This window comes from Callorhinchus milii, unplaced genomic scaffold (assembly GCF_018977255.1).
Source record: "Callorhinchus milii isolate IMCB2004 unplaced genomic scaffold, IMCB_Cmil_1.0 Scaffold19, whole genome shotgun sequence".
Classification (NCBI taxonomy): Eukaryota; Metazoa; Chordata; class Chondrichthyes; order Chimaeriformes; family Callorhinchidae; genus Callorhinchus; species Callorhinchus milii.
Window position 1 is genome coordinate 6,352,910 of NW_024704760.1, and position 17,443 is coordinate 6,370,352.

The 17,443-nt window shown below is 41.4% G+C and overlaps 1 protein-coding gene across 1 annotated transcript in view; it reads left to right on the plus strand.

The window, feature by feature from the left end:
• The first annotated feature begins 4,583 nt into the window (after nucleotides 1-4,583).
• Nucleotides 4,584-17,443, plus strand: part of LOC103179169 (metabotropic glutamate receptor 4) — a 227,044-nt gene continuing 214,184 nt past the window's right edge. The window contains 1 exon segment of the mRNA XM_007894301.2: nucleotides 4,584-4,806. Within this exon segment, the coding sequence (XP_007892492.2) occupies nucleotides 4,695-4,806 (112 nt within the window). The 5' untranslated portion in view covers nucleotides 4,584-4,694.

Consider the following 17,443-nt stretch of genomic DNA (forward strand, 5'->3'; position numbering starts at 1 on the left):
TGCAAGGATTATTATTATTATTATTTTTATTTCCAGATGCATGAAATACTTTGTGCATCCGGCTTCCTTTTCAATTTGATTCAATAACGACGCATTTCTATCGCTCCTTCCTCTCTTATTGACCATGTCCGTCAGTGCCATTAGTGGTGAATGATTGGTTGGAGATCCCAGGGCGATGGGTTTCCACATGTCTCAGATACCCAGCCTACCACAAATTGCTGGGCTTCATTGGCTCAGTTGCCAGCACTCTTGCTCTCGGCTTGAAGATTGTGGGTTCAAACCCCCCGTCAAGACTTAAGCTTTTTATCTAGGCTGACACTCCAATACAAGACTGTTGGAGGCTTTATCTTTTTGATGAGACCTTGAACCGAGATCCCACCTGCCTGCTCAAGCAAACATTAAACATCTTATGAAATGGGAAGCTAATTTGCCCTGGTCAGCACTTCTCCACATTAATTGACTTTATGGCTGTTTGTGGGACCTTCCTGATACAATTGGCAGCTGTGTTTGCTTATAAAAGTCACCCAACATACTCAACAATAATTATCAGTGAAGGACCTTAAAGTATTACGATGTGATAAGGTTTTATAAAACGCAGGTTTTTTTAAAATGTAATTTTTCCTGCCGTGTTTGTTTTGGTGCGGTAGTCCCTAGTTAAGCGTCAAAGCTGCTCTATGACAAAGCACACACTAGAAATTGAAATTGAACCAGAACAAGTTTACTTTTCCTTCAAAATCGCTGTAACGATTCCATGCAATTGAAATATGGTATATTGACATTTTAGTATATTGTAAAATTGATAACAATTACTCTGCTTCTCATTGCTTTATAATGAGGTAAATTACATAAGCAGTTGAGCCACATGCTCAAAATATTCAAATTAAGATGTTCAATTAGCGCTTGAATTACCTTCTGACTTCCTGCTGCATATTGTATCTAGCCTTCTCAGTGTCTAGTTAACGTTGGTGTCTTCACAACAATCCTATGGCATTACTCAAATAGAGAGGGGAGTGTGGACGAAAAATCCGCCAGATAAAATTGGTCATTCACTTCCTAGCTGTTTGTGGGCCACTGATGTGTGCAAATTGGCTGCCATGTGAAGAAGAAATGACCAACTGCTGCTGTTTGTGATGATGCTGCATGGAACAAAAAGTAGGAGATAGAAATGCTACAAAAGAACATAGAACCGTAAAACCATAGAAAATGTACAGCACACAAGAAGCCCTTACGGCCTGTCGTATCTATGATGGTTCTTTCAACAGCAAACCCTTTCAGTCCCATTTACCCGCCCTTTCCCCACTGTAAGGTTGCGCATATGTCCCTTTGCAGAGTCAGGCATGAACAGTGGTAGCACAAAGGGATGTTCGCTATTCCATTTAACCGGCCACCTCTGCCTTGACAAATATTCTCGGAAAAGGCCCAATTCCAGTTGTTTCTCCTCTCGTCTAAGAAATGTTGAGGCTGGACTAGAATGTGGTTTACTATAAATAATTTCTCCAATGTTTAATTTCGTGAGCATAAAAAAACATCTAGTCCTTATGCTATAGCTGTATCGATGCAAAACATGATACAAGACGTGTTCTTTTTCAAGATACTGTACATCAGCACGAATATTAGTAATGGTATCTGAACTGATTATATCTGGTTTCCTGGATAATAACAATCTAGTGATCGGTGAATGTCTTGTGGTTTTTATGAAGTTTGCTTGGCCAGATCGGAATTTATTGTAATTGGAACTGACTTGGTGTACTCAAATATTATTCTGTGGTCTTAATCTTACTCAGATCGGGGATAATGTTATCAGGAGTCTTGTGTTTTTAAAGCGTCGGTATGTAAAACCACACAATTTCTAATTGCTTGTGTTTTGTTTACTTGCAAACCCACTCAGCCGTATTAAGTGGCTTTGTTGTCGTGTATGGAATTCACACACTTGATGTGCTTGCAGTGCTATTCTGTGTTGTGATGGGCACTTTTTAATGAATCAGGCTATCATCGAATCATTAGAAACCCGAATGCGTTTACTGGGTTATGTGGCAGGATTACCAACCGTGCTCACTCTGCTTATTTTGCTATTTGATTGTATTATTTAATTATGAGAGGTACAGGTAGGATAATCGATTGTGCCTGTGCACGTGTGAATTTTGTACCGACGGAAAGAAAGGAACACATTTATTTTCCTCTGCATACCAAGTGATAATAGCAGGAACATAGTACAGTGTAGGCCAGCCACGCTGCATTTTAGATTGCATCTTAACCTTGGCTAAAACCTGATCTGATCTGATCCACACGCAATGCCTGCTCCTCGGTTTTACAGAATCCTCTTCTGTTGCACAATGTGACATTCCCTTGTCCAAAAGCATCTCACCTTTCTGGCCCCTCACAGTGAGATTGCTGATGTTACGCCAACTAATGACTCAAGCTTGACACGTTGTGCTATGGTTACATATCCATTGGGACTTGGCAATGAGATTGCCACTAAACCAAATTCATTTAGGGCACTTAACAACTGCCCAGGAAATTAGGGTCCTATCCTCTCAGTCTGCGCTTCATTTAAACCTGGGCTCGAAATGCGAATGGATAGCGTCAGAAGACAGTGTGCTATCCATTCTCAGCAATGAAGGGAAGTGAACAAAGACTGTGTGTAGATTTCAGTAATAATAATGATAATCCTTACAGTTGATATAGCGCCTTATGATGTCTTAAAGCGCTTCACAGAAGGGACTGTGGGATGGAGTTCCAAAGGGTAAATCCTGTAAAGCGCTTTGAGGCTTCCTCCTGGAGTCAAAGGCGCTACATCAAATGCAAGAATTATTATTTAAAATCCCAAGTTGTTGACATTGAGCAAAACGGATCCTGTTGGCTTGATACGTGTACATAAGCATTGAATGCACATTTGTGACAATTAACAAGTAATTGTATGTTACAGTTCTATGCAGTTATGTGCCAGAAATCTATTACACTTGATGCAGTTTGTTTCTGGGGGAAGAGTGTTCAGTTCACAGTCTATCAGAGCAGAAGGACTCTGGCAGTTCTTTGCAGACGGAGAGTTTTAAAAGTACTCCCGAGTCTGGATAATCAGACGCTGATTGTTAATTAAATACCGTATTCAGGGAATCACTGTGCAAATAAATCTGTACAAGTTGGGCTGCTCTGTGCTCCATTAATTACAATCCTTCTATTGCAATCTTGCTTTCTTTTAAAATCCAAGGAACAATTTTCATTAAAATCAGTGAAAATGTAATGATTAAAACTTTTCACGATCCCTAAAATGGGTGTATTATAAGAGAAAGAGAAAAAAACGCCTTTGTTGTTTTGCAAAAACCCATCATCGTGCTTAAGGAACCTCGGAGTCTTGTTTGACTCTCAACTATCCTTTCTTCCCCACATCTGCGCCATGATCTGCTCTGCTTTCTCCCACCTCCGCAACGTTGCCCGGCTCCGACACTGTCTCACACAGCAGGCCAACGAGACCCTTATACACGCCTTCATTACATCGAGGCTCGACTATGCAAACTCACTGCTTGTCGGCCTCCCCAACTCCTCCCTCCACAGGCTGCAGATCATCCAGAACTCTGCAGTCCGTGCCCTCTCCCGCACCAGGCTCCCTGACCCTATCACCCCCATCCTTGCCCAACTCCACTGGCTTCCTATCACACAGAGGATACAGTTCAAGACCCTGGTCCTCACCTTCAAAGCCCTCCATGATCTTGCTCCCACCTACCTCTCCGACCTCCTAACCCCCTACCACCCTGTTCACTCCCTCCGCTCAGCGGGCTCCGGTCTGCTTCAAGTGCCCTGCCTTGCTCGCCCCACTTTTGGCAGGCAGGCCTTCCGCCACTCTGAGCCACCCTCTGGAACTCCATCCAACAGTCCCTCTGTCTTGTTCCCTCCATCGCCACCTTCAAGACCTTCAAGACCCACCTCAAGACATTTCTCTTCGATCGAGCTTATGATCTCCCTGCTTCCCCCCCTCGCCCTCCACCCTCCCTCACTCCGACCCCCAGCTCAGGTCCAGAACCTTGGGATGTCCTCCCGACGTGAAAGGCGCTATACAAATGTAATTTTGTTGTTGTTGTTGTTGTTGAGAGCATGCAAACTAGCAAGAGATCCACAGACATTTCTGTTTCTCTGGCATGGAGTTTGCTCTGTGTCCCAGAGAGATTCCCAGCAAGAGTTTACATTACTCAGATTCTGTTTACCTAGCAGTAAGTAGGAACCTTAGTCAATTGGAAAATTGCTTTCTGGGGGTAATAATCTCTTTAGAAATAATAATATTAGATAATTTGGTCACTCAATCCACGACTGTTTGTTGAACAATGCTGTACGCAATTTGGCTGCCGCGTTTTGCCTACAAAATATACAGTCAATTCACTCTTAGGTATATTCTGTGAAGCACTTTGATCCAACCACCATCTCGGGTGCGGATCCCTGATTGTCCAGTGCCTTGGGACATCCTCCTGATGTCAAATGCGCTATACAAGTGTAATTTGTTGTTGTTGTTGTCTCAACGATATGATAAGGCGCTATATCAAATGCAAAGGTTATTAGTAATATTATCATCATCAATGATTTGTTTCCTTTTATTTCAGATCCCGCAGATAAGCTATGCGTCCACAGCACCAGAGCTGAGCGACAACAGCAGGTATGACTTTTTTTCCCGTGTGGTCCCACCTGATACCTTCCAGACCCAGGCCATGATTGACATTGTCAAGGCTTTACGCTGGAATTACGTCTCGACCCTGGCCTCCGAGGGAAACTATGGAGAGAGTGCAGTGGAAGCCTTCATCCAGAAATCTCGAGAAGATGGTCAGTATTCATTTACCGTAAATTCTCACTGATATATTAAATACTGACTGGCTATTCATGCATCAACACAAGAAATTGTTCACTGAGGATTTTCTGTTAGGTCTGGATTGTCATTCTAGTCATATCCCACTGGAGTTCTGTCCTTCATCACCTTTTAGCTTATTTTGTTTTTGAGATCAAATACTTTAACAAAAAAAAGTTGATCATATATTTGTTACACCTGGGCTAGAGCTCTGATTACATGAGATGCTCGTCTCCGCCATATAAGTATGAAGCACCCAAATAACGTTCACAGTCTTAGGCTCAAGATAAAACTCCATTAAAATTTATGGTCTTGGAAAAGTGTCAAATTCACTCGTAATTTGGAAACTAAATAGAGACACAGGGAATGCATTAGGGAACACTGCAAACTTTTACCTGCAAATGGTCTTAAGCTTAAAACTGTTTGATATTTTGGGTCTTGGTTAATTTCAGATTCTCTTCAGTTAGGCGTACATAACAATGCTCTGTCAACTGATTGTGTCTTTTCTTGTGGTGAAATGTGGCGAAGGGTGGCCAAGGTTCGGACCAAGGTTACGTGTTTATTGACAGAGAATAACAGGAAGCTCATTGTAACTGTGGAAACAAACTCCGGATATTTCAATGCAAGTCCCTATCTAGATTCTGTGAGTGGATAGCTTTAAAGTGATGTAATGGACTGTTCACGGACCATAAGAGAAAAACCTAGGTGCTGGATAAACAATATTATGGCTGGAGTTAACGTGAAGGACAATGCAGTCACTGAGTGATGGTGCTTTGTGGATTAATACAGCAGGTACCAGGCTATCGACTGTAGGTTTGGTATTCTGTAAGGATGAAATCAAATGGGATGAAGGGATTTCTTCATCCAACCCAATCATGTGGTATCTGCACTTGTCAGTTCACACAGTAATTCCAGTTTTCTGAGGTGCAAAGTTTGTTTTGTGTCACACAAGCTATTATCTGAGTCTAAAAGATACACATGAGCAAGGGAAGATCCACTTGCAGTGACTAATGATTCTATTAGTTCACAAGATCATAAGATTGGTTGGGATGAAGAAGACCCATCAGCTCATCTGATTTCATTCCTCTAGATATTCCTCCACATCACAGCATGAAGCTGCTTTCTAAATGGCCTCAACCCTTTCAACAGATAGATATCTGTTGGAGTCCTGTAACTTAGAGCACTCGCCACGCAAGCAAGAGGACCTGGGTTCGACTCCCGGCAGGGTTTCCTTACTCCACGAATGTTTGTGGGACATTGCTGTGTGCAATTGCCTGCCGCGTTTCGCACACAAAATATCCAGTCAATTCACTTTACAGTATATTCTGTGAAGCGCTTTGAGACGTCTCGAAGATGTGACAAGGCACTGTATCAAATGCAAGGATTATTATTATACATATGTTGTATATCAATGGGGTGAAGCTCCGATTTTCCTTAAATGTACCCACCTTGACACTCGAGTGTGTCTGATTCAGCAAGAAATGACATGGGTTTGTCTTGCCAAGACCAATTCACTCCCCAAAGATTGTAGAACATTCATTTGGGGGTTTAAATGAGCTTTGTACATCTGACTGACAATGTTTAAATCACAAGATTAATGATGAAAACAGTAACTGTGTGTACCCTATAGTATGAAATACCAACATTGGTTAGATGTATATGATATACCATTGGAGGGTGACATTATTGCATTTTAACAATAATGTTCACAGGTCGAAATGGCATGTTTGAAATAGCCGTCAAAACATCTCAGAGCTACGCGCGACTTTTACTGTGAAGTTTAGTGATTGTGTATTTGTAGGCAAGCTGTCATGAGTTCATGTCGTGCATTTCTACACAAGTGCACTCCCTCCCCCACCTCCCATCCCGCGACTATTGTATAAATTATATGCAGGAACAGATGGAACAATGAAAGCGATTTAATATTAATTGATCCACAGGTAATTGAAACCTTGCATAAACCTGAGGCATTAATGCCTTACATAGGTGTAAAATTATGTTCAGCTCAAAGCTGTGCTTGGGTGTGCGTGTGTTTGCAAGATAACTTGCTTGCGTTATTTGTTCTTTCATTCCAAATTAATGATAGATTCCAAATTCTATGACTGGGATATTCCATCACCAGTGTGCAACATTATCTAACCAACAGGAACGCACCCATTATTCACAACTGTAATGTGGCCGGTCTAACCACATTTGAGCAGGCTAATGTGGAGCAACAAAGAATTAGTTCAGCATGAGAGATTGTTATTTGAGTCACGCCTGCATTGACAATGATGCACAGATGTTGGTTTAGCAGCTGGAAGCCAATACGGTGCAGAGCTCGCTACTTTCTGAATCTTCCCAGCGCCCGGAGGACTTTTAATTGGCAAATCTATGACCTAATTTTAGCTGAATAGACAGAAAAATTAATCAACTACCCGACCAGCGGATTTCCGCTGCATTCTGCGTTACACAATGTGAATTTCTCAGAGATTTAGAGAAGTGTATTGGTACATTGAGGGCAAGCCAGGCAGCTCAATTTGAATCCTAAGATTTGTTTTGCACATTAATGCAGGATTTACATTCTGTACTGGTTTATCACAAAGAATGTTGGTTAATGATAATTAAAATAATAATCCTTACATTGGATACAGCGCCTTTGACGTCTGGAGATTGACTCGGGATTGATTATAAAGCGGAGTTCCTATATCGAGAGCGAAGATTTCACCTCACGTAGAAGTAGATGGTTTTGCTAACGGATAATTGACAATAGAGTGGAAAATATAAATTAGCGTATTGAATTTTTTGTGGCAGATGACATTTTTACCTCAACAGATACACAGATATGGAAGCACATTTCCTTTTGTAGACACTACTCTTGTGGAACTACGCTGTAAATTGGTATTTTCTGTTGCGTTTTCCTACTTTTGGTTTGTACACAATAAAATACAATTTACAGTTAGATAACGCCTTTCATGTCTCAAAGTGGTTAACATTGCTGGGCTTGGCAACACCTCAACTGGGGGAGAAAGCCGAAGGGGTGAGGTGGGAGAGGACAGTACAGATAACCGAAAGTACGGTCAAAATGGTAGGTCTTGAAGGAGAGGAGAAAGGGAGAGAGTCGGAGGGAGTGAGTCTAGGAAGCCCGGTGACTATTGTGAGGAGCACAAAATGTGAATCCACTATGAAAAACTATTTCACATTAGGGCAGCTGATGTAGAAAAGGGCCATATTGAAATTTATATACATTTGTTTGGCTAGCTTTTACAGTCGTCAATGTGAAGGGTTTTGTTGCTGAAAAATAGAACGCTCCAAATCCAGACAACCCTTGGCAGCACTGAGCCCCTCCAGGTCAGCTATCACACTGGCTAGATATCGAAGCATGAAACATTTTTGTTTGATGTGAAATCATCACTACATAGTAGGAGAGAAATGTACAAATGTAATCCACACTGAGGTGTCAAGCAACATATCATGGTACTTCTTGAACAAAGTCAAGATACCTCTTTGCCTCATAACATTGAATATATATGATAGATATACTGAACTCTCAATATTCCAGGGGCCAGTGCAGTTTGTCTGCTTCTTTCTTCCCTTTCTATGTTGGGGAACGGGGACACTGGTTCCAAATAACTGAGGACATTTAATTTTCTTATAATATTGTTTTTCTGAGCTTACAGCCTCCTTGCCTTTTCTTCAATTGGAGATGGCAATGCATTAGGCTTCTCGAATGACTTGATGATTGGTTCACGTCAAGTTATGCTAGCTGCGCTGTCAGATAAGGCAAACTGTATCCACAAATATACGTCTTAATAGTTGGACTGCCAAGACTGATTACCACTAAAACCACTTGATCTGAGTGATGGGCTATTCTGGAAGGTTAACCCTCAACCCAAAGTGCCAATATCTTATGTGATGTAAGTGCTCTGTTTGCTGCATTACCAAATCATGAACACTGCTGACAAATCTAGTATCCCTGTGATACATTTTATTAATAGATTTACAAACGATGGCTTTAAAATAAAGCGCACAACCTGAGCTTTGTTGCAATGAACAATCTGAAGAGCTGATTTCACACTGGCGCTTAACACACATTAAGAAACTTGATGCATGGAGGAGAGAAAAGGGAATAAAAGGAAGAGGAGAGTCGATTTGGAGGGTTTGAGGCTCATGTGAAGTATAAACTAATTTGACCAATGGCCTGTTTCTGTGCAGTAATAGTTTATGGAATTCAATGCCCTCTGGAATGCTACCGGATGTGAGGGGCACTATATAAATGCAAGTTGTTGTATGTTCTATGAATGGAATCACACGGACAGCTGAAATGGTCAATGGCTGATTATTACAATGCAAGCAGTAATAGGGAATATACTACAGTAAAGTGTTTTAGTAAAGTAACGCCTCATCAGATAATTATTAAGAGGAATGGCCAAAGGGCCGGGCATTGGGATTAAAAGATCTGTCAAGATCTGTAACTGGTGGAATAAGCTTGGTGGCTGAATGGCCTCCTCCTGCTCCTATTTTCCTATTTTCCTGTCTCTGTACAGTAGTTCACACGTTCCTGTTTACCCAGAAGTAAGTAGGAACCCAAATGTTAGTCAATTGATGGATTGCTTTCTGGGGGTTATAATCCCTTCAAATAAATACGTAAAAATAATAATTTGGTCACTCAGACTGTTTGTGGGACACTGCTACGCTCAATTGGCTGCCGCATTTCGCCCCAAAAATATGCAATCAGTCCACTTTACAGTATATTCTGTGAAGCGCTTTGAGACATCTCAATGACATGATAAGGCACGTCATCAAATGCAAGGATTATTATTGTATTCAATCCACTGGCCGATCAGGAATGAGGATGGGGGGTGATAGGCTCGAGGAGCCTGGTGCAGGAGAGGACATGGCCCACCAATAAGACTGAATTTGGGAATTTTCCAGCGTTCTGCGTGATCTTAAATCTTAAAACAAATTGGATCTTTTCAGAATGAATCCAGGAATTTCTGGTTTAAAATTCCTTGAGAAATATGATTTAATACACACGTTTTCATTTGAAACCTTGTACTTTATTGCGTGGCTCTATCTCGCCAAAAAAGCAGCAGTCAATGAAAGAAAATTGAAGGAACAGGATATAATATAGACACATTAAACTATCTCTATTTCGAGCTATATTGGATAGAAGATGGTGCTCATTGCAACCCAGCAATAATCTTTGTAATCTTTGTAGCAGCTCACTAGCTATGTGACAATGGTATAGAAAGACTGTGCTGTACAGTGCCTATCCAATCTAGCCGTTTCACTCATTAATACCATTCTGTGTCTTACTCTAATTTTATCAAGGGGCTGCTTCTAAATCATGATGGTTTCCCGAGTTGTTTTCTAATCCCACGGAGGGCGATCTGAGATGCACTGATTATTATCTCGTATTGCTGGCAGATGTTGAGGTTTCTCTGTGAAGAAATCCACTGTCAGTCAAGGCTCCACTGTGGGAGAGAGAATAAAACAGGCACTTCCCCAAACGCAGCTTTGACTGACAGGGTTTTGGACAGCCGTGTTTTAGCAACCGACTGGGAGATGAGATGAGCAATAATCAGCGTACCCACGTGGAAATGAGACAGAATATTAGCGGGACATTTTCTTCGATGACAAAGTCAGCCGAGGAACACGCCTGATTAGACAAGAGTGGGATTTGCGGGTTCATTAATGTCAGTCATCCGGGAGCAAAACTCAGGCCACACATGAAGGTTGAGCAGACCTTATCTGTGCCACTCTCTCTTGCACATATATAATATATGCTTCGGCAGATTTCCAAGTACCCCATTAGAATGAGAGTTTACACCGTAAAATTTCAAAAGTGGCATACAGCACCTGGGAAATAACTATATTAGCAGCAAAGTCTGGCTCGGGGTTGATCTCAACTGACAACAGACACAGATTGCATCTATTCACCTTCAGCCTTGCTGGTATCGCACTTCTCATATGTTGCCAAAGAGGCCAATTAGTTTTCATTTTGCAGATGTGAAACAGCATCCATTTAATACGCATTTCAGACAGTAACTGAAGGAGGTAGATGTTTGATCTGCACCCTAATTCAAAGGGATATTGATTAAAGTGTTGTACTACAAGCAGTGGAGTGCACTGCAAGACCGATTGCTCTGTATTGAAATGAACGCAGATTAGTTGTTCTGCTCTGATGGCAGATGCTTGTTCTGTTCAGTGGTTTCTTAATTACAGGTGGGCAAGAGAGGAAAAAATAAGTTAATGCTAGTTGTAGCAGCTTCAGATTCGAGTTGTGATCACGTTGACCCTTCTTGCTTATAGTCAGCATTTATCCCTAAAGCCCTTATGCTCCTCAATAGACGAACGAGGTATAATTTGATGATTAAATGATCTGTAAATTGAATTGACTGTGTATTTTGTGGGCAAAACGTGGCAGCCAATTGCACACATCAGTGACCCACAAACAGTCGTGGATTGATGATCAATTTATTAGTATTATATTTTTTGAAGGAATTATTACCCCCAGTAAAGTGATCTGCCAATCGACTAACAACTGGGATCCCACTTATTGCTAGGTAAGCAGAGGTGTGTGGACTAAGGAAACTTGCCCAGCGTTTTGCCCTGCTGGGAATCAAACCCAAGTCTCTCATTTGTGAGGTGAGTGCTCTAACCACTGAGCTACAGTGCAGATTGCATTGGAGCAGAGTTTCCACACCAGATACTTTCAGTCTACTGAAGAAGTCTCCATTTGTGGGACTTGGATTCCTTATTAAAGAATCAATCCTGTCAAGAAATACCGTAAATGATACCACTAAAAGACCCATTTCAGAAACATTTTGATGCAAGAGTTCTCCTGCTGGCCTGGATGGTAAAGGCACCACTTGATACAGTCCTGGACCATCCAGACCAGAAGGAGTGGTCTATACTGTGTGAGCTCATCTCACTATGAGAGCCAGATTGGGCACAATCAATGTGCCCCAAATACACCACAGCTTCAGTGCTCTGCACTTGATCATCCTGCAGAGACCATCTGCTGAAAGGAACATGTGTGTACACGATTGGCCTTGTACATGATATGGCTATGCTGTCTCTCACTGCCAATTACCTTCCTAAATACTCAATGCCACAGCTAAAATTGGGAATAATAACCATTCAAGTGAGATACCAGAAGGTGACCAGTGCCAGTGGCCATTACTGAGACGTGGTTACAGGGAGACCAAGGGTGGGAGCTAACCATGCCTGGGTATTCGACATATAGGAGAGATATGCAATGTGGAAAACAAGGTGGTGGGGGTAGCCCTGCTAATAAAGGATGAGATAAAAACAGTAGAGAGGAAGGATTTTAAATCAGAAAATCAGGATGTACAATCGGAATGGGTGGAGGTAAGAAACAACAAGGGGCAGAAAACACTAGTGGGAGTGGTCTATAGACCCCCAAACAGCAGTTACAGTATTGGGCAGGGTATAAATCAGAAAATTAGAGGAGCAAGTAACAAGGGGAATACACTAATAGTGGGTGATTTCAATCATATAGACTGGGAAAACCGAATTGGCAAAAGTAAATTAGAGGATGAGTTTATAGAATGCATCAGAGATAGTTTTCTAGAACAGTATGCTGAGGAACCAACCAGGGAACAGGCTATCCTAGATCTTGTTTTGTGCAATAATATAGGGCCAATCAGTAATCTGGAAATTAAGGCTCCTCTAGGGCAGAGTGACCATAACATGATGGAATTTAACATTAAGTTAGAGATGATATAGTTGAATCCAAAGCCAGGGTCTTAAATTTAAATAATGCCAACTTTGCAGGTATGAGAGAAGATTTGGCTAAAATAGACTGGGAAATTAGATTTAAAAATATGACGGTAGACCAGCAATGGCAAACGATATAATACATAATCCCTCAAAAAATAAAATACTACAGGAAAAGTGGTTCAACCTTGGTTAACTAGAGACGTTAGGGAAAGTATAAAATTAAAAGAAGAGGCCTATAATACTGCCAAAACGAGCAGTAAACCTGAGGATTAGGAGAGCTTTAGAGATCAGCAAAGGAAAACCAAGAAACTGATTAAGAGGGAGAAAATGGAAGCTGCGGGTAAACTATCTAGGAACATAAAGACAGATTGTAAGAGCTTTTACAAGTACATAAAGAGGAAGAGACTCTCAAAAGTGAATGTGGGTCCATTGCAGGCAGAGACAGGAGAAATTATAACGGGGAGTAAAGAAATGGCAGAGTCATCAAACAAATATTTTGCTTCTGTCTTCACATTAGAGGACACTGAAAACTTACCGAAAATAGAGGGAAACCTGAAGGCTAATGTTAGTGAGGAACGAATGGCCTACTCCTGCTTCTACGTCTTATGTTCTGATGGTCTTACGGACACTGAACACAAACAACCTGCATTTATATAACGCCCCTCGCGCAGGATAGCATCCCAGAAGCGGAGTTTCGTGGCTTAGTGACTGCTGATTATAGATTGAAAGGAGTACTGCAGTTGTTAGAAGAGCAGGGTAATTTCAGTAGAGGTGAAAACAGGAATTGTGATATTGTCATTTCGTGTTTGTTGCCCTTTGATTTGTCTATGAATCTCATGCGGTCAGTCAGTCAGTGACATTTCCACCTGTTGCGATTCCATATATCAAACCTGAAGAACTATATATAACCTGTGCATTTGGAATTGCCAGTATGGTTAGCCTCCCAGATTAAAAACACATGTGAAAAGATCATCGTTCAGGCTCTCTTTTGAAGAATAAACTATTTGATCATGTTTTAAAAATAAAATTCAGAATAAACTCCAGGCTCTAACCAATTGCAATGCTATAAGGTAACTGTGTAGTGTTTTGTTTATTATATATTTATTCTTTCGGTGCATATGCAATTACAATCATCGATGAAGTCAACACAGTACAGTACTTGGATATCCTCTGGCCTGATTAGCTACTGAAGGGCAGTAAAGACATCAGCATTGTTAGTGTAGAAGCTTTACTTAATGAATACATTCTTCATTTTCAGAGCTGTTCAGTGATGCAGATGTGGGCACTGAAGGCTGACTGAGGAAATCAGTGTTCCTGAAAATGCCTCCCACGTGGTGCAGCAAAGCTACCATTGCAGAAATCTACATTACTACTCTAATTGATACTTAACATAATAGATCTTACCGATCTTAAGTGCGGGAGCCTTATTACAAATGCCTCCTTGATGTCTTGACCTGCTGTGCTATAATTGGCCAAAAAGAAAATCAGCTGACACTGGCAGCATGATATTTTCCCCTTTCCCTCCCCCTCCAGTCCCCCGTCAGAATTACCTTGAAAGCAGGTAGATGGTAGAGCTTTGACTGCTGGCAATATCTCATTCATTTAATGTCTAAAGAGGTCGATAAGAATTCATCGTTGACTTGCACCGAGATCCTCTGGTATTTACTGAATAATAATCTTTGCATTTCATAGACGCCTTATCGGGTCTTGCCTCAAAGTGCTTCAAAGGATATTCTGTGAATTATAGTCACTGTGTGTTTGTGTAGTTTGTAAGCAAACGCAGCAACCAACATGCATAGAGCAGTGTCCTACAAATAGCCATGAAATGTACAACCATATTTTTATTTTGGGGATTGTTGGCCAGGACACCGGGAAAAACTTCCTTTAACCCTCACCTGAACAGGCAGACACCATGGCACTATTTGAAAGGAGAAGCGAATTTCTCCGGGTGTCCCAGCCAACAATCCCTCAGATAAAATTGGTCAGTTATTTCACGGCTGTTTGTGGGACGTTGTTGTTGGCAAATTGGCTGTCACGTTTGCCTCCAAATTCACAGTCATGATACTTCACAGTTAAATCCTGTATTGTTTAGCTTTAAAACATTTGGATGCTGTGATGAAGCACAAGGATTATTGCTATTCTGTGTCCACCTAAGTAGGCAAACGGGGCCGTGGTTTAATGTCTCATCTGAAAGATGGGTTCAATGATGGTTCAACCCAGCATTAAATTACAGCTTGCCCAGTACCACAGCTTTTTTCTGCTACCGCTACCAGTTGGGGATATTTTTTCTCACAATGGAATACCCCCACTAGGTGCCCCACCATTTCACGTTAAAAGCTTATTAATTATACCCTTCTAATTTAACACATATCACATGTTTTGTGGCCTCATTGTGTTGTACTGTGGAAGACAAAGACAAATGGATCTTATGTACTGAAGGAAATCTTTTATATTGGATTTCATGCTCTACCAGGGGTAAAATTCCACTGTTCTAGATTTACTCTCTTAACACAGCATCTCAAAGTGTGATAAAATGGTGCTAATCCTTGCATTTGATACAGCACCTTATTATGTCATCGAGACCTTCACAGGATTTTACATTAAAGTGCAGTGACTGTATATTTAATAGGTGAACAGGGTAGCCAGTTAGCCCACAGCTGTCCTAATACCCATGAAGTGAATGATCGATTTCATGCAACAACAATAATTTGTATTTATATAGCACTGTTCAGGTAGGGTAGCGTCTCAGAGCTCTTTACAGCGATGGAGTCTCACACCAAGCAATGTAAGGGTGTGCTGGATAACCCTTTCAGAGGAAATACGCAATTGACTGGGAGAATAATGGGTGTGGGTTCATGCTTGGAGCTGAGTGTAAAGAATTTACCATATACAGCTGAGTTGTGAGAATCGTTACAGGTGAGGTAACCATGACTAAGAGGAAAATCTTCATCTTATTTTATGGCAAATTGTTGAGTTCACTTTGAAGCTTGCTTTCTGTCATTCTTACCAGCTTCAAAGTTTTTTTTAAACAAAACAGCTTCAAAGTTAAGGACGGTGTTTAAGAATTTGACAAATTCTGGTTGCTTTGAGATAATAATAACTTGCCCAACATTTCACCCTGCCAGGAATCGAACCCGGGTCTCTCGCTTGCAAGGCGAGTGCTGTAACCACTGAGCTACAGGAAGTACTATGTTAATTGAGTAAACCTAGGCCTGGGTGGAATTTCTACCCACTCGTTGTTTAACATCTCGTACAACAGTTTTCCCAGCAGTTTTCTTGCCTCGTGGAATGATTCAAAGCTGAAACATGGACCACATTGTCTCAAGCATACAATCTGAACCAACTGAATGGATTGAACGTTACAGCCCTAAAATTAGCATGCAGACTAATGACATGTGTGGAGTCCTGTAGCTCAGTGGTTAGAGCACTCGCTTTGCAAGTGAGAGACCTGAGTTCAATTCCAGGCAGAGGGCGAAACCTTGGGCAAGTTTCCTTACTCCACACAGAGCCTAATAATAATCCCTCCAAAAACCAAAAACAATAATTAAATTGGTCATTTTCAATCTACGACTGTTTGTGGGACATTGCTGTGCGCAATTGGCTGCCGCGTTCGCCCACAAATATACAGTCAATTCACTTTACAGTGTGTTCTGTGAAGCGCTTTGGGACGTCCTCCCGACGTGAAAAGCGCTATATCAAATGCAAGGATTATTATTATTATTATTTAGATTGTTCCATTATGGTGAAAAGCGCGATGGAATGGCACACGTTTGAATCAAGTACACACATTAGAATCTCTTGATAAGGTGCCCGCTTAAAAGATAAGATTATAAACCTATATAGTGGATGGCTTGTTGGCTTTGAAGCATGGATTAACTGGCTCCCTGCATGTCAAACAACTTCCTGGTCATTGGGTTACCATTGATGTCAGTTCCTATGTGCTATGCACAGTGACATCAGCGTTCATGGGGTTGGTGAAGTGGCGATGTGGAAGACTAGTTGGGATTTTATGAACCTCAACCTCTGCCTTTTAATGGGATTCTACTGTACTAATAGGATGAAAGTCTCCTCTCTCTGCCAGCTGAAATGGTTCTATTTGAAATACTTTTGTCCGATTCAGTCGAGGTACAAGCGGGCAAGAGTCCAGAACCCATAATTCACAATTGAGCGGTATTTGGTGCCAATGTTTTCTGAGGCTGGGGTAAAGCATGATGCTGGAGCAAAGGAGAGTGGGTCTAATTACAGTATAAATGGACTTGAAGTGCCTGATATTTCAATGCTTTCAAGATGAGAAAGATTCATTACCCAGCACTCACACAGTTTATTCTTGCTGAACATTCAATCCTCAGTTTAATGTTTCATCCGAAGGACGGCACCTCCAACATTACAACGCACCCTCACCATTCCTTGGAGCGTTAGCATGGTTCAAAGTCATTTCGTAATGTGGGGTCATTTGGTCATTCAATTCACGACAGTTTGTGGGACACTGCTGTGCGCAGTGGGCTGCCACGTTTCGGCCACAAAATGCACAGTCACTGCACTTTACAGTATATTCTGTAAAGCACTCGAGACATCTCAACGACTTGATGAGGCTTTTTATCAAATGCAAGTATTATTAGGATTATTATTATTATTATGAAACTACAGTTTTCTGACTCAAAAGTCAGAGCACTACCAACTGAGCCAGGCTAACTCGCAGACTTAGCTGTGAAGTGGTTTCCTCAGCTCCCACTAAGAACAATCTAGAGCAGATTTAGAATTATTATTGTTATTATCTGCATGGACAATATTAACGCTACAGAGTTCAGTGCTTTCTCACAGAGAAGTCGCAGTTCCGGTCTAACTCCAAGGCTGTTGTAATTATGGAGACAGGATCAGTCCCTGGTT